The following is a 21,998-nucleotide window of genomic DNA, read 5'->3' on the forward strand; positions in this document are numbered from 1 at the left end:
ACGAACTGTCTACAGTTATCAAGTGCAGCCCACATTTACTCCCCCAGCAAGCGGGTCAAATGGAACCAGTAACATCTGTATACCATGTTCACCATGTGTATGTATGCTACAGTAGCCTACCATTTGCTAATCAGCACTAAACACAACATATGGCTGAGGCTGATGGAAATGTCATTAGTTTTTCAGGTATTTGGTCATACACGTTTTTCACCCCAAACCTCAGATTCCAGGTGGTGTAAAGGTAGGTGAAAAGTCAGGGGAACATAAAGTTAGTAGGATTCATTCTCTGGGAACCACAAATGTCTGTACAAAATTCAATAGCAATCCATTCCCCAATTGTTAAGTAAAAGCCTGAAAACAGGCATTTCTAAAGAATGACTGTTTCCCTGTGATCTTCTATCCATCACAACAATAACATCAGATGATGGATACAACAATTTACTGACTCACAAACCTTCACTTTACACCGTCAACATTTCCTTGAAGGTAAATCTGACTCCATTCACAGAACCTGATGAGGTTTGACTGAGAGCATGTGAAGGAACAGGACAGAATTTGGGTCTCTGTGGTTAAAGTCCCCCATCACAGTCAACAGGCCTTGATTGCAGTTACTGCTGTTGAGAATCATGTAACCTTTATGGGATGGTTTCAAAGATGACTCATAGGCAAGCTAATTTTAGAGGCCTTTGTGCTTTAGATTGGCTTTGAAGTATACAATTATAAAACTAGAAATGGAGTGACACAGACAAAGAAAGAGACAGTTCAGTCTCAATGGAAAAAGGGGTAGAAAACAGCCTTGAATTTAGAAGCACATTTTGAATATTTAGATGTGCTTGACATGATTTACACTACTGCATAGTTCCTGACTGCTCAGTGGTTTTACAAAATTTTTATGTAGACCTAACACCCATATGTAGAATTAGAAATGTGATGATTTGGACGGTGGGACTGTGTGGCCTGTGTGAGACAAATGTAAAAAGGCCAACCCCCCACCCCAAATGCATATCGCAAGTAGAAGAGACGTGAAATGAAACTGCCAAAATGCAATCTGAATAATTGAAGTGAAATAAAGAGTAAATTCCCAAGGAAACAAAATGTGTTGATCAGGAGCCACCGCAAGCTACAGGTTTGTCTAACGCTACAAATATGGAGCTGGTTTATATGACGCTGGCTCGATCCGTGTCTGTAGAATAAATATCTAGCTATAAGTTTATGTATTGAGCATTGCTGCAGCTCTGTCATGAAGCACCATTTTATCAGCTGCAGGAAACTTTTGAGTTGCTTTGCTCAAAACAACAGACTGAAAGCACGACAAAAAGAATCTCAGGTCAGGTTTGAAAATAAACTACAACAGGCAGCTGGTTCAAATAAAGTAGCACATTATCTGCCTGTTTACTTTCCATTTCTTTCATGATTAATTTATTGTAAATATACTATTTCTAAATATCAATATTTAGTATCAACTTAAGTGTTTGTGTGTGTGTGCAAGAGGTAAAGAGCAAATGCACATATACACAACTGTATATGTTGGCTGTTACGCCCTTGGAATAATGCACTATTTAACTGCTGTTAATAATAAACCACTGTAGCTGTGAGTTACAAATTATGCTACTGATGATTACAATTTTCAGTACAAATAGTAACAAATAATCAACTCGGGGGTGATATTGGCGCAAGAGGTATTGTTGGACAATACTGGCCCACACGCACATTGAGGATTTATGCATCTTTTGAGCAATTTTCTGTCTACAGGACTATAGCCAGATGGTTTAGAGTTTAGACTATTCAACTTCTGTTGATCACTTATTGTAAATGTAATCACAAGTTACTACCTATTGTGGAGAGTGGACACAAGTGTAGGAGTAGAAAAAAAGCATTTTTTGATTTGAATCAAAATATAGCTTCTACACATATTTGGGCTTAAAGGTAGTCAATGTTAAAACACAACCATCTTTGACACTCTCTTGTCAACATAGCGGGTAGTTTAAGTGATAGCTGTTGGATACTGACGGAAAACAAAACACCAAATTGAACCACAGCTAGTTCCATTGCTGTGTGTCTGACCTTTAACAGCGAAACGAGACATGTTAGTGTCACCTGGAGAAAACACTGCTGATTAACACGGCTATTCCCCTGTCCCTGACATCACTACAAATCATCGTTACCTGGCCACTGGTATTTGTGGTTGAATACTGAGTCGGATGTCAGGAGCAACCAGATTTAAACTGACAGCACATGGGAGAGAGGTTACCTTACCATATTCGTTTTTTTTTTTTTTTTTACATGGAACTCAAATCTGGGGCAAAGTAAAGATCATGCTCTTCAAGCCCAGCGACAAAATCTATCTGAAGTGTCTGCGAGTTAATTCCATCTGTGTTTTCTTCTTCTTTGCTTGGTGTGATATTCCACAGTAAACTTGTTACGTGCAAGCACAAATGCTAATGATTTTTTTATACGGTAAGAAGGTAATTAGTTCTTTAAAGGTGCCCTGCCACACATATTTCATTACTTTGTGGTAATGTCTGATGTTCTACCATGGACTCTGTAACATTTTTTGTGAAAAACATTCCTCGGTTACCGTGTTTAAGCCATTCTAGTGTGGTATAGAAAGCATGTAGGAAGACAAAGCTCGATTTGTGCCAGTTCTCATTAATATTCAACGAGCTAAGCTGCTTGACTCTGATTGGCTAACAGCTAGCCAGTGAGAGCCTGGCTATCAGCATCCTTTACCCAGCGCAACTGGGCGAGCTCATGAATAGTAATGAGCTCAGGTAACACCACGTCAGACTGACAAGCTTTTGTAATTGGCCTGATTTCTCCGCTTATTTCTTTTCAGTGGCTACAGCTGACAGGGGAGGTAGCAGTTCATTTTCACATTCACGACATAACACAAACACATATAGACTGAACATATTTAAAAAAAAATACAAGTAAAAACGGTTTTGTGTGGCAGGGCACCTTTAAATACTGCACTCCTTTTAAAATCAGATCCATGACAGCATGGAAGCGAAACACATTACGCAATCTAGCCTATAAGCAAACAATACAATTATATAATTTGAAATAAAGAAAGTAGCAATACAATGAAGTTAAATTACATTTTAATTGTTTAACACAAAGAATCGAAAATAAAAATAAAGGTTTTTTTTAACCACCCAAAAGAAAGCTATCTATCCGTTCATACGACGCATATTAGTACCCACTGTAATGTCAAAATACAATTAGATAGTTGTAGACTGGCAGGGGGATGCCAGTCAACCATGACACAGTATGTTCACTGGACTGACATCTAGAATGATCTAGCTATAATAGGCATTATGATTGTCCTGTCAGGGTCTCTAGAACCTCCCATGAAACACATTGTAAGACTGTTACCATGCGGCTTAAAGACTACTAACAACATTGATCAGCTCCATCTGAGCTGCAGAAAGCTGCAGCCCATTTAAAAAATACAAAACGCTAGAAATAGCTTCACATTTTCTTTTGGAAGGGAAACAACTGTATAGATTCCGTCTTTGAAGTGATTTTTTTTCTCTCCTGTTTCACAGAAGCTGTACATTTCCAAGTTCCTTGCCATCTGTGTAAATGTGATACCTCTGCTTAGTACAATGAACTGGAAATGGAAGCTGTGTTTCATATAATCCCTAAATCCATCCAACTCTCACATCCTATCATGCAAATGTAGTGCAGTTTGAAGAGAATCCGGTCTCCCAACCATATGCATGAGCCGTGTAAAAGATACAACAATTTATTATGCATGCATTGCGCCAGGCTTATGGTAATAAGGTATTAAATTAGTGCTGGACATTATTGCTCTACTATATCACTTCTGCTCAAAAGATTTCACATAAGTCACATTAAACAGAAAAAGGAATGAGATTTTAGAACTGATTGGCTGGCAAGCTAGACCTCTTCCTTTAGAATAACATTTGCCCATTCAGATCCATTCTGCTGAAAACTCTGAACTGGACCTGTGTTCAATTTTGCCACTGTTGGCTCTGTCTGTCTGCCTGTAGCTTCCAGGAGCTACTGGAAGCTACAGGCGCTGTTTAGGTGTGTGTGACGGCCGCGACTGTTTAAAACAACAATGGCGTGATAGACAGATGGTTCATCCAATCACCTGCCAGGTGTTTTTTTTTAAAGTGCACACCCTTTTCCAAACAGTTTCCAATGACAGCTTCTCAGATGGTTCTGTGTTAACAAACCTTCTGGCTCTTCAGGTTACCAAAGAGACGTTTCCCCTTTAAACTTGTCACATTGTATTTCAATAACTGTTTGAGGCCCAAAGAGGTAAAATCATTGAAGGTATAATATGATGTATTTTACTAAAAACAATGTATAGACTAATACAAAAATAATCCCTCTCAATCATCACTTATGACCCACTAGAAGTGTGTTGGGGTGTCTGTATCGGCAGATACACTGCCCTCTGCCTGGATTTTCTCTTTTCTTCTTATTTTTTTGCGTGGTGGACGTTTAAGGGTGTCAGCAAAGAAACAATCCGGCTCCTCTGGCACCACCTACAGCCTGTAGTGCGATTTGCAAAAATCCACAGCTCCCTGTTCAGATGCACCAATCAGGGCCAGGGGGGGTGTCTAACTGCATGTCAATCACTGCTCATGCACACGCATTCATTCTCCCTTGTGGGGGTAGGAGCTTAGGAGACCATTTTGGGCTTTGGCAGAAAGGGGGGAGGGACTGAGAAGTTGTTGATGTTAAATTTTTTTGGCTAAGTCCTGGATCTTCACAATCCCTACCTATGGCACCTTTAAATATGAAAAGTAAAATAATAATTATTATTCTTCTTTATTATTCTTCTTTCCTCTGTCATTTATCATCTTTAGGGGCAGTCTTAGGCAGTGTCCTCGTTTAGGATCCTCGTGGTAGAGAGTAGAAGCTCTTGAGAAAATAGGTTCAGTCAACAACTGTTTACTCACAATAGCGAATGTTTAGCCAGATTTGCCTTCCATTTACACTCTCACCTCAAATAGTCATATCTAATGTAATTTGCTGCTCCTCTTCGAGTCCATTGTGTACCACAGCTGATAAAGAAATATGTGAGGCTGCTCCCATTGACCTTGTTAATGTAGTAGTGCGAGGAGAACTGAAGTGAATTATGACCTTCATTATGATTAGACATTACATGATCCTCTTCAGACATGTTTTAAGACATGATAATGCTTTGCTTTGAATAATAATTTGTCTATGTTTTTTTTCCATAGAAAAACTTACGTTTTAACTTTAACTAAGTTACATCTGCTCCTCCCTTATTAAAAAATCAAGAAAATGCTAATCTAATGTAAGATAACCTTGTTTCATTAGAAACCTTATTTGATAAACACAGTACATTCATTCATTACATTTCAGATTTGTTGACTTAACTTGACATTAATAAAACATACAGTATGTATTTACATCAAGTTGATGATAAACGTCAAATGTCTGTAAATGTTTTACAGACACACTCCACATAATGCACGTCCACAGAAGCTTTACACTCAAAATTAAGAGTTGTCAAATCCTTTAATGTTCTCATTTGAGGTATATTTATTACTACAAAAATGCAATACATTTTACAAAACCAACCTATGTTTTTGTCACATACTGTAGGCTACATGCATAACAGTTACCTCATCAATGTCGGAACATTTTGCTTTTGTGATACAGTACAAACGTGACAAAGCCACACACACATTCTGCTGATAATCGTATTACGGTTATAAGCCAGCAGACATTCTTATTACTGTAGCAGCTGCCTTGTTTGATTGTGTTTATGATGTGGAAAGACAGTGAAGTGTGATTTCTTTAAGTTTCATATTTCACATCTAACTAACTTGCAGTTTTTTATTTGGGTGTTTCCCCTGAAAAAAAGCAAAGAGACAGAGAGAGAGAGAGAGAGAGAGAGAGAGAGAGAGAGAGAGAGAGAGAGGGAGAGAGGGAGAGGGAGAGAGAGAGAGAGAGAGAGAGAGGGAGAGAGAGAGGATTACAACAGATATAAGAAAATAAGGTCTGCAGTAATTTTCTAATACACTTCATCTGCAACCATGTTACATGGTGCCGTGATCACCGCACACCAAAACTTTGTATGTGTGTATGCTTGCAGATTACAGTTATCTTTTACAGGCTAAGGTTTAGTTTAGTGTGAAGCCACTCCCTGTGTTGTTTTATTGCATGAATGTTCAAACTGTGAGAAAACACCCACGCTGTCCTCACTGCCCATACCAGCCTGTTTTTTCACCGTCATAAACAACTGCCCTGCGGCTGTCATTTCCCATGCTACAGACACAGTGTGTAAACTAGTGTAATGCAACATTGTTATTACCAATGCCATACTACAGTATACCATTATACATGCTGCCAGAGCTAAATCACTATTAGCTGCTGGTGCTGCTGCCGCTATTGTTGTTGGTTTTGTTATTGCAAATTTGTAATGCATCACCTTCAGGCCATAAATCTTGTACGGGATTACTGTGTATAAGTCGTTTGTATGGGCTTGACTCATCAATCAGAGCTGGAATGTTTGTGTTACAACTGCCACTTTGTATGATGGATGAAGATGGGTGTTTTCTAACAGTACAGTAGTTGTGGTAGGAGATGGAGGCTGTGTATACGTGTATGTGTGTGTGTGTGTGTGTGTGTGTGTGTGTGTGTGTGTGTGTGTGTGTGTGTGTGTGTGTGTGTGTGTGATGGAGCACAATGCAAGCAGTAACACTCATTATTCCATCTGCAGCCGAGAGTGATTGAACACGCCTCATATTAACTGTCTTTTCCTCTTAATCCCATTGTGTTCTGCGAGATTAAATTTGAACACTAATAAACGTTTTTTTTTAAATGACTAATTAATGTTTCGCACCTTGCCAAGAATCATTTTCTTCCTCTACTAATTCTAATTGGTCCAATTAATCATGCAAAAGGTAATTAGCACAGTTTGATGTGCAGTAAGACACTCCGGAGCCCACAGGGGATTTGGAGAGCTTTTGTTTCTCGATACAAACAGAAAATTAGTCAAGGGTGGTGGGCGCTTGATGCTGAAGCACAGTGCAACACAATACTAATGAGCGTGTTCCATTGTGATGGTCTTTATGGGACTGACAGCCATATTCATACCAAAGGCAGATGTACATTGCAAATGAATGAAGATGACTGGCTTTGGCTGCCTGAGAGATCTTTGCAATGTCCTGGAGATTTACAGTAAAGAAAGGGCATTTTCTAACACACAGACACCCACTGAGGCAGGAGCATATACACAGACTTTAAAAGGTCTCCTGCTGCAGTCTATAATAGAGGTATATTGATCTGGATTTTCTCTGTGCATGCAGGACTCTCTCCTTTTCAGATCAATAGTTAAAACTTTTCAGGAATTATCAAGTCTTGTGATACAGTGTTTAAATCTATATTTGACTGTTTTCATAAATGTACACAACATTGGACAAGTACAAAAGAGAATAAAGGATCTGCACACTACGCCAAATATCTAAGGCCAATTTAATATATTCAGACTCAACAACTCACTCATGAGACAGAGGAACAAGGGCTGATTCAGGGTCAATATAAATCAGGTTCCATTACTTCTGAGCTGGCCAACACAACAGTACAACACCTGATTTGGAGATTAAGATGTCGCTAAAAGATGAATATCTCATTGATGTACAATTTATTACACACTCACCGCTTCACTTCTGAACAAAGGCTGCTCAACAAATGTCTGTCCTCCCTCTGTGGGTCTGTTTAAGCTTAAACCTGAACCGTTTTAAGTTCTTTTAAATCTATAACGCTGAATTATTTGTTTCAACAAGACAATATGCAGGTTTTATTTATAGGGTAAATGGCATAAGAATATGTTTGTATGGAATGCAGATAAGAGTGAGAGGTTGTATGTTTAAATAAAGTGAACTATGTTGATAAAAATTGGAAATGGATCCTGGTGAAATTAAAAAGGTTGATGTGTTTCTTGAAGGTGTAATCTGTAATGTAAATGTAAACAAACACTCACCCCACTACCAGAACTCAAGTTGGTGTCACTGTCAAATTGATGGACAAGTCTGCTATAGTAACACAGGTAGGCCTACTAAAATTAGACACATCGCTACCAAGTTATTGATGTAGAAACCAAAGCCATTTTTGAGCGTTTTTTGCTCCTTTCACATTATTACTCACTGTGAGCTCATGTTTCACTCTATCTGGCATCCCAAATTAACAAGCACAACCATGACCATAAGAATAGCTCCTAAAGGTCTTTTGAGCAGTATAACAAAGTTATAATGGCACAAAACATAAAAAAAAAAAAATTAAGTTAAATTTATTTAGCTTACATATCCCAAACAAACAAGAAATGTCAGAACCTTTTAATAAAATTTGTACCTGAGCAGATACCGTGGAATGAGTAAAGCTGCCTACACATGATAGGCGGCAAAACCTCTTTGCGCCGGCCGTTTCATTGATTCATTGACAGCTCGGATTTGCCGCTTTGCGCTGCGCTCAAAGTTCAAATTATTTCAACTTTGACCTAGTTGCCGCTGACCTTTCGAAAGCGCAACCAATGAGATAACAGCATGTCGTTACCTAGCAATGGGAAATAGCTTCCTTGCCACCCTTGATGACGAATACCTGCGTTGCGTTATTCTCTCTGCACTTTGCTCTGTGCCATACCTAGCGGTGCGCAGAGAGCAAATCGCTTATCATGTCTAGGCGGCTTAAGGAGCAAATCCAACAAGTCCTCCAAACCATACGGCGATATAGGTTGTTTATCCCACCCTCTAAAATGATCCATAGGGGCGTTTCATAAATTATGGCCCATAGCGGTGGCAGGAAATACGACCCAGAGGAGCGTTTTCCATTGTCATATTGTTGTTAACATTGTGGAATTGAAAAAAACATTGTGGTTTGGGTTAAAATCATGGACATTTGTTGGATTACTTCACCTCCAGTTACCCATGTGATGCAGAACTTTATGTGGTTCCATTTGTAGTAAAGTAAAAAAACTACTCGCCCTATTATTTTTAAACAGGACTCAAAAATTCCTTATGCGGTATTTGACGCTCTTACCTCATCAACTTACTTCCTGTTTTGCTCCCGTCATAATTATTACGGCCACTACAGGGCGCCGTCACTATAAATGTTAATATGAGTCGTAATTGCTGCTTGACTTTTGTGGCCGTTTTTCAAGGGAGGACAGTCTCAGCAAATCAGAATCTCAATTCTAATAAATGAATAGCCATCTAAATAACTTATAGATTACATAATGATGATTTACTTGAGAGAAAACTGTTGGATAGTATGTAAATGAACCAGTGTCTAACATTTACTTCCTGAATATCTGTGAATCTGCAAAATGTGCAATTATTCACTATAAATTACAGATAAAGCTGAATTCTGAAGAAAAACCTTGCTTTTAATTACCATTTTCAGAGCACATTCACATTAATATTTACACCCATGTGTCATATCATCAGCAAACATAGCCCTCTGTAGTCTCTTATATCAGGGCCAGAAACATTAGGAACTGCTTGATGATGTTACAGAGTTCTTTCCCCCATGCCTCAGTTGTGGGGTTTGTTGCAATTGTAAGAAAATGTTTCCAGGGTTCAGTCAATCACAAGCAACAGAAAATGTGGGAAATCATAACTAAGTTGTGGCTTACAGTAAACCTCAGAGCTGTGAGAATATTGTCATAGATAAACAAACCAATTTCAAGGTATTTTTTAAGATATGACCATTCAGTTTGTCAACATTTATATTTCCAGTAAGGAACTATTTTACAATGCAACCATGTCTCATAAAAAGTATTAATTGTCAGGTGACCTTAGATATGCCACATGTTCATATGTCTTTTAACATGAGTGTTATTGATTCAATACATTGAGTGGTATTTGTCTGTTTGATTGTCTGCAGATACATACTTTATATAGTAAAATAATTTTTTTGATGTATTGTCTAAAGAAAATATAGCTGTATTGAGATCTTTAGTATATTTTTGTAATATTGTGTAAGATTGGGCAGAATTTGCCTTTTCAATAGTGATCAATATGGCCTCTTAGACGATGATGATGGGCAACACATTTGTCTCTGCACTTTCTCACTTAACAGTTTTGTACAATGTCAGCATCTATGGATGCAATTAACACGTGTAAACCAAACTTCAATCTCCCGAAACTAATTTACAAGTTTAAAGAACGACATTTAAGATCAGATTAACACAAATTCAGCACTTTCTTTTTTGTGTGCACAATCTACAATTCAGCCCACACAATATTTCTTATCTGCTCCCTTATCTTCTGCACCACAAAAATCTATGCACAGTTTGAGTGTCAGCGGAAATAGTTGGCCCTATAATATTCTACAAGCTGAGCATGATTATGATAGTGAAATTGGCAGCGGAGCGTGGAATGTCCCCCCGGTGATTTTCCAACTCCAACTCATTTCACGGGCCATCTCTGGGTCCCGATCTTTGGGACTGGGTTGACTTGGCTGTGGCCCCTGTGCTACTGATGTCTTGATTGCTGTTTCATAGGCTTTCACGTGTCAATGCAGCAGCGCCGAAGGGACCTGTGAGGAGGAAGTGATGCAACCACAAAGACATGTAAGGGTGGCTTGAAAACACTAACACTGTGGTTCGCTGACCTCAAAGGAAGGAAAGAGACAAAGAGAGGGAGAGAGAGAGAGAGAGAGAGACACACACACACACACACACACACACACACACACACACACACACACACACACACACACACACACACACACACACACACACACACACACACACACACACCCACACACATACAGGTGGTCAGAGGGTCTAAATGTCAGGTGGTGACAGTTCGGAGAATGAATGTCAAACTAGTGTGGATATTTTTGCACGCATGCGGTTTCATTTCTCATGCATCTGTCCAAGCCATACGCATAACACTGTGCACAATACTGCTCAATACACTACAGTGTTAAAAGATGATAAGTAACACACATTAATCAGGTTAATGGCAAGGTGAAACAAAAACAGGTTGCTATCTAATCTAAATGATACCCTAAACAGTGACAATCTAATTGCTGCTGCCAAAATATTTGATTTTAAGTATATTAGATCAGTAGCTAAAATAGTCTTGGTAAATGGAGCTTTATCTGTAAGTCAAGGCCATTAGCAGCCCTAGTCTGAGTGGCCTTGGGCTCTGTAATTAACTCCGCTCAAGCACAGCTAAACATTTTTGACATTTTTCCTAGTCCAGAATTAACTGTCACAGCAGAGGGAGAAAGTAACCATCTTGTCACATTGAGTTTATCTGAGGATTGTGAAACGCTGTTCTCTCTCTCTCTCTCTCTCTCTCTCTCTCTCTCTCTCTCTCACACACACACACACACACACACACACACACACACACACACACTACCTGGATCTCATTTCAGTAATGTTTCATGATGAGCGAGATGATGGAAAGTGTGACCAGGCCTAATGTTTTGAACATTTGGGTGGCGCCATCATCAGGTTACATTACACTACTAATTGTTAGGCAAAATGCATTCCTCTTCCTTGTATATATGGAGCAGAGGTCTGGATCTCATCTAGATGAGGTTACATGACACAAATAAAAAATCTCTGTCCAAAAGTCCATGTGAAGGAAAATAACTATAAAACACCACTCTGTCAGTTTTCTATCACTGTTGCATTAAATATGCTGTATACTTTATTGTTAAATGATTGCTTTAGCTGAATGCTTTGATACACACACACACACACACACACACACACACACACACACACACACACACACACACACACACACACACACACACACACACACACCGCATGCTGCACAGAGGCTGTGCGGAACAGCACATTCACCTGATTGGTTTAGCTGAGAAACAGAAAAATGAATTGGCTGATGTGTGTGGAAAGGCCCAAGGTACCGTAAACATGTAGCATGCAGCATGACAACTCCCAAGCTATCCAGGAACTGCCTGGTTTCCAGTAAAGAATTATTTCTGTGTCACCGCAAATGCAGTTAGTGTTTGATGTACGATTTGTTACGAACAAGGAGTTAGGTGTCACGGTGGTTTGGGGGGTAAACCACACACACTGATAAAGATCAGTAAAATATTGACTGTGTATAGTAGTACAATAAGCTCAGTAAACACGGTAATTAGCACTTGAATCAGTAACAAGACAAAAGTAGTTTTTTTATATCTGTAAATGCATGAATATGTAAAATATCAGAGAAAACTGTGAGACACTTCTCGCACTACTGATATTGCGAGAAAAAAAACTTTCTACAAATTGACAATCTGTAATTATCTCACTTAATTATATGGATCAACACAAACTGAACATTGATGACATTACTTTAACCTCTTTCAGTTATGAAATCTACCTTCTTGGTAGTGGTACAATATACAGTACAAAAACAATCAGCTTTCACCAAATGTTCATGTCAATCATGGTGAAATGAAAGTAGCTAACAGACCATAAAGAAACAACAATATCTATTCAAACAACACAGTTGCATAAGAGGGCTTTCAGACTATTCAAGAGCGCTTTAATGATGGTACAGTTGACCTCAGACATCGCCCACACAAATTACTCATTTGGCACATAATAGACGATTTCTGCTAAGTTTCATTTATTGAGAAGCCGTTTTAAACCATTCTATCATCCTGGATGGTCGCAATGAGTAGTTGGGAGGTTATGAAAGACACGACGATAATGTCTGACAAGTCTAAACGAAATATCACTAAAGTCTCAAGTCAATATGGTGGAAATTCCCCCTGATGAACACAGATTAAACCAATCACTGCACGTTAGCATTTCAGTCGTCCGCAGACCATTACCGGGCGCTGTAATTATACCACATATTCCATATATTACTTTGAATGAAAGAAGTCCAATTACAATCCTTTTACTCAGTATGCAGGCTGATGCCTCCATAAAAGTCTGCGATTAAATTACTCAGGGGAAAGCACTCACATTTTATATGACAACCCCCGACGCATCGTTCAGCTACGAATTCCCCAACCAGCAGCAAATCTTCTGAGAGGCTCCGGCTGCGGACAGGTGGGTCCAGATGACTGAGAGAGACAGAGAGACAAGTCCGTCCAGCTTTACGCCTTATGCTATTACTCTCTGTCCCTGTTTATTGATATAGAGCTAACTTACCTGCCATACATATTATGTCATCTGACAGGAACATTAGGAAGAATGTCACTACATTTTTGAACTCCCTCCCTCAGCATTCTGTTTTCTCTCTACTTAGCTGTCAAAATGTTAAGAAACACAGAGCTTATCATCTTGTAACAGTGCTGTATGCATAAATGAAGCATGAGTCCTGTACCTGTGAGCGTAGGGGCTCTCCAGACTAATTCATAGCTAAACAGGTTATTCAGAACTTCTTGTCATTGTCTGTTTGAAGTAGCGCAAGCGGTGATACCCACCGCCAACTGCCCCTCTTTTAGTTAAAATCAAAGTCAAAGGCTTAAAATGAATATACAGTAACCACCTACTCCCACATGTTCTACTGAGGCCGAAAATTCCCTCATTTGAGACGAGTGTCTGCTGCAGACTGGAGGTGTTGCTGCACTGATGAACACTGGACATGTAGGCACCGTGAGAGAAACCTTGTTCAAGGCACGCAAACAGCAAGTAAGAACTTTACATAACACTCTAATGCGAATTTATTTAAGAATTTTATTCCCCCTTGTCGATGTACAGGAGTCGTTTTAGACGAACAGTGCGAAAAGCGGGGCTCCAGAAATCTCCCTCCTATTTCACAGCAGAGAAATTCAGAAGTTGTTCAAGTCACGCTGGAATGTGAAATGTGAGTTCCGGGAAGACCTGGGCCAGACAGACACAGAGGCCCTTCTGACAAGGAAGGAAACCTTAACTTGTCAATCACGTCACTCCTCTGTCAATAGCTGTTTAATCCTCTGCTGAAAGCTGGTAGGTGCTGGATCTAGAGGCAGACAGGAGGTTAAAGGTGAAGTGAATGACAACCCGCCGTCCCTGCAAGAGCGTTTTCCATAGTCAGAGTATAACATTAGTTGGCTGAAAGGTAAGATCTCATAGTTTTTTGTGAAACCAGACATGAGTTTTTAATATCAAGCCTGTAGCTCTGCTTCTGACAGTGATACAGATGAAAGTCATACGGAGGGGAAATGCCTGTTATCAACTTTTGCAGATGGCATAAAATGTCTCTGCCTGAGAGCAAATCCTTCATACCTTACTAGCCATACCAAAAAAACGCACGTTAAAGTGTATTGCTTTATACCGAAAAAAAGACAGACAGTTGAATCAATTGTGGTTATATGTGTGGGTATAAACAAATCCTAATGAAATGAGCACAGTGACGACAATACACTTGTTTTGAACAAAAATACATTTGAGCTTATATAAGCCTCATCATCTCCATGACAACAGCTTTACTGGTAACATGGAGACGTATTTGTGTATAACCACAGCAACATCTTCCAATTGAATTAAGCTGCACCTGTGCACATTGTGGATGGAAATAAAAGACTGAAGGCTGTTATAGTGAGCCTGTTGCTGACTAGATGTGAGCATGAGACTTTGTTTTGTTTCGCAAAGCACTGATAGTATATTCTTTCTCACCGATGACAGAAATGAGTAATTACTATATAACAGTACACGATTCATTAGCTGATAAACTAAAGTGATGTGTAGATAACAAATGTTTTATTTTTGTTATATAATTTTACAGTATTCCGTGAGAAAAAAGACAAAAGAAATCAGTTATCTTGCACAATCTGAGCGTTATGTTTGGAATGGCTTTATTGTTCTGCTCCATATTAATGACTGACAAAATATAGGTTATACGTTGCACGTTGAGGAAGCTGACATTCAAATAAATTGCTTCATTGTGAACTTTTTCCTATTTTTGTTTACCACTGGGATATAAACTAAACACCTGATTTGTGGAAAGGGCACCAGAGCTGCATACAGAGAATATTAGATCAGAACAGTAAGATGTATACGATTTATAAGATGTGGTGAGGACAGGCTTCTCTCTGGAACACTGGCTCTCCAATAATTGAAGAATGTTATGCCGGCTCTGTCAATACATTTTCTCAGAGGATAACTGTCCTGTGCCAATGAATAGTTATGATTAAAACAGCTATTTGTAATACATATTTGATGTTACTTTAATTCACTGAGCTGGTTATATAACATTTAATACTCATTTAGTCTTTTTTAGTTTAATTTAAAATACAAAACTTATTATTTGTCAGTAAGCAAACATCAAGACTGAGTTACTACTATTTTTTTTCCAATTAAGCTTCAGAAAAACAAGCGTTAAATAGCCAGAAAAGGCTATTATCTGAAGAAAATGTAGGTGAGCTCACAGCTGAAATTTTGCAGTTGAGACATTTGACACTGAAACAGTTGTAGTTGAAATGGCAGTTGTGTTACAAATACTGAAAGAAGTTGAATTAGCAGTTACGTGTATGAGTAAAGTTGAAGGGACAGTCTATGGGTGTGGTGGATTGTGAGTGAAATGAAGTTTCAGTTGAAAGGAAAGTAAAGGCAAGGCAAGTTTATTTATAGCACATTTCAGCAACAAGGCAATTCATAGTGCTTTACACAAAACACCAAAAGCATCGAGACCAAGTGCAAAAGAGACACACTACAAAAGGACATTTAAATACAATTAAAAACAGTCATTAAAAAGCCAAGAGAATAGAAAATAAAAAGGAAGGAAAGGGAGACTTAATTGAATTTAATTTATCAAAGTATAGCTGAAATGCCAGTCAAGTGTTAGATCTAAATTGTCTAAAAATCTGTTTAAGATTTATTTGACATGTAACGAGTAAAAGCAGTTTAGTGTCAGAAAAGTATTAGTGATGAGAGGATTTGATATTTTGCTGAAAGCCAGCACAGTCATTAATATGATTTAAATATAAATACCAAAATATGAGCTTGTACCACTGAAGGTGAGCACACAAATGAACAGTAACAAAGAATCTGGATTCACTCATGCCAGGAGGAAACAAAGTAGTGAAAGATAAACATTAAGCCCCCATATGTCTCAATAATTCTCCAACACAGCAATTAAGTCCACAAGAGTAAAAGTAAAAAGAGTAAAATACATAACAGTTATCACAGCTGTATATTAAAAATGACACATTAGCCTCAGTCAGACAGCTTGGTTGGCAGTAAACAGAAAACTATAACCAATCACATAACAAAACAGATGTATAACAAAAAGTGTACCCACACATGAAGATAAATGGATGCTTTATTTTTTTATTGTCAATATTTGCATGAACAAACAAAAAGGTGGATGTAATAATGGCAGTGAAACTGCCCTGGAACTGTGCCAGAAGTGGTTGCTGCTAGCAACAGAATTTTCAACTGAAACCAACTGCTGGTGGCAGAATTGACTCATGAATATGTTGCCAACAAAAACAATAAGAAATGTAAGGGGCTTTTTAAAGGTTTTCATTGATTTAATTAGGTTTCACATCACAACCAACTTTCACAGCACAACATTTTGTCTTATATATTCTAGTCTTCAGCAAAAAAACTAGCATACGTTCTCTGTACCAACATCTTTGACTGCATAATTTAACCTCCTAACTATAATAAAAACACCACATCCCTTTTATTTCTATGATCACAGCTTAATGGATTGGTTAATCACTGTAAAGATTATATCCTGCATGGATTAAGGTGTCACAATCTCTCGCAATCTAAATTTGATAATTTTATGAATACCATACTTACATAGATGCTTGAACATGTAGCGATCATAAAGGCCCATTTATACATTATGATACAGGCTGTATTGAAGCAATAATACAGATATATTGATATAATTCAAGAGAAATCTTCATAGTTACATTGTGTTCTGTTCCAAAATGAAAAAAATGTTTCCAAATGTTTCCCATGCTGTGGCTGTTGTTGGCTCAGCTCATGAGAATAGAGGATAGTTTTTTGGCATCCATATGTGAGACATTTATATATAGGGCTTCAACTAAAGATTATTTTCATTATCAATGAATCTGCTGATCGACTTATCAATTCATCAACAAATAATTTCTGCTCTACAACTCTATACAGTGTCTATATAAATGTGTCTAAGATGTGTAAGAGTGGCTCATATTTGATGAAAATCCTTAACATCCCTTGAAGCAAGTCCTGTGTTCGTCCAAATACAAGTCTGTGATCCATCCATTACTTGTATAGGGAGCATGAACACACCACAGTTGTTTACATTTTCTCACAGCACGAGGAACGGCATCCAGTAATGCTGTTATTCACTTGATTGCATCTGTTCTCAATATCACTCCCATGTCCATTAAGAATGAGCGGGAATATACAAAATGACAGACATGAATTAATGATACTAATGCAGATGTTTGAAATAATGGAGCTGTGCTGGTAAATATTGTGATAATAGATGTATAAAGGAAACGTTTGTGATTGAGGAGTGACGGATGCAGATAGAGCTGAAGATAAAAGAGGAGGACAAGTGCTTTGTCTTTTAACACAAGTAGAAATTTTAATTGATGAACGCAAAGGGGAAGAATGGGATGCATGGAGGTGTGCAGCTGATTCAGTGATAGAACCAAGCGAGATAAAAGCAAAAGCCTGTAATGCAGTGTGACACAAGGCACTGTGACACAAGAGAAAAGTAATGGTGAAAATGTTCGTCTGATAAAAAAGCCATGTTTTCTGTCAAATATTAATGACTCCATGAAAGGCTTTACTCATAACAGCAGCTATTCTGAATTTATAAGTGGGCCGGGTTACACAGAATAGTGATAAATAACTTCTTCCATCTCTCACAACCACACCCCTTTCTCTTTAAATAGATGGGCAGCCGCATCTGTCTGTGTCTCTCTCACACACAGAATAAATGTGTTTGTGTGTTTGTGTGTGTGTGTGTGTGTGTGTGTGTGTGTGTGTGTGTGTGTGTGTGTGTGCGTGCGTGTGTGTGTGTGCGCGTGCATGTAAAGTGTGCCTGTGCGTATGCGTGTGCGTGTGCGTGCCCAGTGTTTGTGCAGCTCTGACTTATTTTTCACTTTTCCCTTTAACTTCCTGTGAGTCACCAGCAGTGGAGGAAATACTTTACAGCTGTACTTTTATGTTTTATGTGAAAACACAGCTTAATGCACACAGAGAACAAAAGCAGGAATCTGGTACAATGTTTTGCTTTACTTGTAAATTCCTGTGCACCGAGCTAATTTGCTTTGCTACTCAATGGTAAAGGGCAGTTATAGAGCTCTTATATAACCTCTGCTTATTTAAGTGTGTCAGCCTAGAGTGGCTTATGTAACTTTACAAGATTGTATAAATCTGTAGATCCTCTCCTCTTCTCACTTATCTAAAATCCAAGATAGATCTCTTGTGCTGATGGAAATGTGAGAAAGTGTTCTTGATTATCGTGCATGAGATTAGTTTCTCTAAAGTGGATTGTGTCTCTACAAATGTCTTTATTGTTATAGATTTTTTTATAACCACAATTAATGTAATGCAGTGCAGTATTAGTTGCACATGTTGCCTGTCACACGTGTAACGCAGGGAAAAAAAGAAATGAAGATATTCTTTCTTTTTGAGATATTCATAATTAATGTAAACACAAGGAATGAAAAGTCCTTTGATGATAGTAGAGCTTGATGGCTGCTTGTTCATTTGTCATTGACAGAACTACAGGGAGAGATTAAATGTTAAAGAATTTTGCCTGATAATTTATGGAAATTTAGTTTCCAAAAAACACCACCTTCCCTCGGAGTAAACTATGATATAGCAACAAGATAAACCTGTCAGTGTGGATGCCTCTAGATGAGTTGTTGGTAAGTTGTCTCAGCATTACATAACCCAAAGGCATTCACTCAGATTCATGAACCTAAGAGTATGTTGGAAGGGACTATGCACTTCTCTCTATTGTGATTTATGAGCTGAATTAATTTCTGAAGGAGGGACTTCTTTATAGACATTTTTTTTGCCATGACTCCATCTGATGTCAGAGCCTGACTGCTACATAACCCTCTGACAATTTCCACTCTGATTCTAGATGGAGTTAGGTGTTAATTGGACTTGTAAAGATTAATTAAGATAATTAGAGATTGCCTCCCATGTTGGTAAGTGAGAGGAATGGTAGGTTGAGCCTTGATAAATACTTAAATAAGGAGCCTCGCTGAACAGGTCTGTTATTGTATGTAGTTTACTGTGTGCTATTGTATGTACTGTTGTCTGATGTGTACAGTGCTGTGGAAATTAATTTCCCCTTGGGGACAATGAAGTCTAAACCAGGAACAAGTACATCTTTAGATGTCAATGTGAGTTAATAGAGAAAAAGATATAAAAAAGAAAAATATATGAAAAGATAAGAACTAGGCGGTGTGGCTCAGAGGGAGTAATGTCACAGTCTTGTCACATTGCTCGGCCGTAACTACGAGCAACAGAGTCGGAAAAACGGTTCACGTCAGCTTCCTAGTTGTAATTCCAAGTTAAAGTTATCGAGGGGGTTCTTACAGCGAAGATGGCCACAGTTACGTTGCCATCGCTTGGAGTTATATCTGAAACCCAATATTAACACTAATACAATTGATTCAGCTAATTCAAAATAAATGTAACACTGTTTGATCTTATGTGGTTTCATTTGCAAAAAACTGCTCCAACCACATAATAATGCAAAAGTAGCTAATCTAGGCTATCTAATTTAATGATGTGACGGCAAGGCTAGCAATAGGGAGTAATGTGTGAACACTCCCAAGTCGGAATAACGTTAAAGATCAAATTTTGTCAGATCAATTGGTAAATTAGCAAAAGTTAGTATCAGGAAGAGGAATTGTTGCTGTCAGTTTGATTTGGAGTAAATCCAGTTTTGAGAAGAACATTACTAAATTGAAGCAACTGTATGCTAACACATTAGCCATAACACCTTTTTGAAGTGATAATATGTCAGGGGTGAGTGTTTCTCATCGTTTTGTAGCGTTCTTCTGCCCCCAAGTGGCCAAAAAGGGAAATAACGCAACATTAAAACTCAATATTATATTTGTATGTTAAAATTTAATCAAAAGTGAAATCAAATAATTTCTAATAATTTCTAGTTATATATTTATTTACCTATGAATACATAAAAAAACAAACCCCCTCATACTGTGACGGTAATAGATGATACTTTAACAATGACAAACTGCTGTACAAACACTACACTGTCACCCTAACCCACATATGGAGATACATAGCATTATTAGTGATAGTGCTTATTTTTTACATAATCTTTTTTAATTCAATTAACACTGTAATGTCTAAACATTTCAATTTTACAAAATAATAAGTAGTGCATTTGTCTTTTTTGCTTTTTCTGCTGAGGCAGAAAGTCTTTATCACCATAGTTACAATGTTTTTGGTCATGTTCACCAGTTTGTTGAAAGGTTCATTTGTGGTTAATTCTGCAATATTCCTGTGAACAGTAATGTGCCATACATACATCTACACATAAAGCGTCCTTGGGTCCATGGAAAGGTGCTTTTAAAAATCCAAACCATAATTATTATACAGGAAGTTGATGTTAGCAGAACTAACACTTGTTGCACTAGTGGTAGTTCTTGTTCTAGGCTTTTATAGGCATATAAATAAATCATTTTGTGGCATTTCATTGGATTTTTCTCTACATGTTGTGTCTAATTTTTTTCTAGTTCAGCCTCCCTCCTGACCAGACTACAGCCAGGGACGTTTTAAAATCTTTGTGTATCAGCCTTGTTTGGCTTGCTGCCTGCCCCACAGGTCGGCTAGCCACCGGGAAAACTCCAGGCTCTCCAGATGGCCGGGGCGCTTATGAAAGCAACTTACCTAGCCCCTTTTGAACTGCAGTGCATGCTAAATCTCAAATGATATTTCAGTGCTTTAAAATTCAGTAATATTAATAAATCAAATATATATTACAGTACAGCGAGTGATTGTTTTCAAGAATAATGGAGTTTCTGTTTGTTTAGTGTTAGTGGATTGGTTAAACATCAAAATAAACATCCTACACTGCGGTCATTACTGTCTCTTACAACTGTCTATCAACTCTCTTTCTAAAATCATCCCATATTAACAAAGTCTTAAGCATGGCCAAGAGACTGTAAGGCAGGAAGTTGCTGTGTTCTTTGCTTGGCTGCCATTTGTTGTGGTTGAAACTATGAAACAATAACCAAAGCTACAGTATGCACCAACTCAGGAGCTGGATCCTCTTCAGTCAGCATTTCTAGACCAAATATGTTATAATAGGCAACAAGGCCAGTCCCGTTTCAACAGCTCCACATGTGAACATAGAAATTATTTTGCTCAAATTTGGAAGACACTTCTGTATTTTTTTTTCTTTGAAGCCATCACTATCCCATATAATCCTCTGTGGACCAGTCAGTTGTTTAATGGCTTGTTCAAATGATTCTTGTCACATGACCTGACTATGGTGTATTTACGAGGTACTTGGTTCAAATTGGTTATCATACATCACATGAACTGGACCAATGAAAATGGCCGAGTAGGTTGCAGGTGCAGCCCATAAACGTGGATCCTTATCCTGAAATGGGACATGGCTCCCGAGTGACTGGCCTTCTTTGATCTCATGGAGCTGTAGCTTTAGCTATAGGTGTTTAGTGCCATGCGGTGGGAGGCTACTTTGTGATCATGGTTAGGCTTCCTTCTGCCCATGTAAGTCAAAACACTTCTCACAATAGCTGCCAAACCACAGGAAATTAATAAATACATTTTTTTACCAATGTCATTAGTATATAAAAAAGGATTGTTAATAAGATTATTATCAATGTTAAGTGAATGATGAAAGTCACTTGGTATACAATACAGTTGTACCATTGCTATTAATTGGTAACAATATAGGTTTGTCGATATAATAATAAAATGGCTGATGAAAGCTATTTGGCATATTATATTTCAGAATGTGGTGTATAGGAAATCTTTGCAATTTGAATGGCGGGACGTTCACGCAGTGTGTCAGTATCTATACAAACATAGCACTTCTCAAAGCTGTTTTCAAACATAATGT

At 38.1% G+C, this 21,998-nt stretch overlaps 1 protein-coding gene and 1 long non-coding RNA gene across 5 annotated transcripts in view; one reads left to right on the forward strand and one right to left on the reverse strand.

The window, feature by feature from the left end:
• Positions 1-9,370: 9,370 nt before the first annotated feature.
• On the reverse strand, positions 9,371-13,553 carry LOC144517105 (uncharacterized). Of its 3 annotated transcripts, none has more exons than XR_013501896.1 (3): positions 13,486-13,553; positions 12,953-13,053; positions 9,371-10,545 (listed from the first exon to the last, which is right to left on the reverse strand). It is a non-coding gene; the product is annotated as an uncharacterized LOC144517105 (long non-coding RNA). The 3 variants fall into 3 exon arrangements; XR_013501895.1 differs by lacking the exon at positions 13,486-13,553 and adding an exon at positions 13,317-13,440; XR_013501894.1 differs by lacking the exon at positions 13,486-13,553 and having other exon boundaries at positions 12,953-13,268.
• Positions 13,550-21,998, forward strand: part of tox2 (TOX high mobility group box family member 2) — a 113,928-nt gene continuing 105,479 nt past the window's right edge. Inside the window, exon 1 of one of the 2 annotated variants that reach the window (XM_078248963.1) lies at positions 13,550-13,624. In XM_078248963.1, the coding sequence (XP_078105089.1) occupies positions 13,565-13,624 (60 nt within the window). In that variant the 5' untranslated portion in view covers positions 13,550-13,564. Of the gene's footprint in view, positions 13,625-13,913; positions 14,034-21,998 lie in introns of those variants that run through there. The other variant, XM_078248965.1, reaches the window with a different exon arrangement.

Source organism: Sander vitreus, chromosome 4, assembly GCF_031162955.1.
Source record: "Sander vitreus isolate 19-12246 chromosome 4, sanVit1, whole genome shotgun sequence".
NCBI lineage: Eukaryota > Metazoa > Chordata > Actinopteri > Perciformes > Percidae > Sander > Sander vitreus.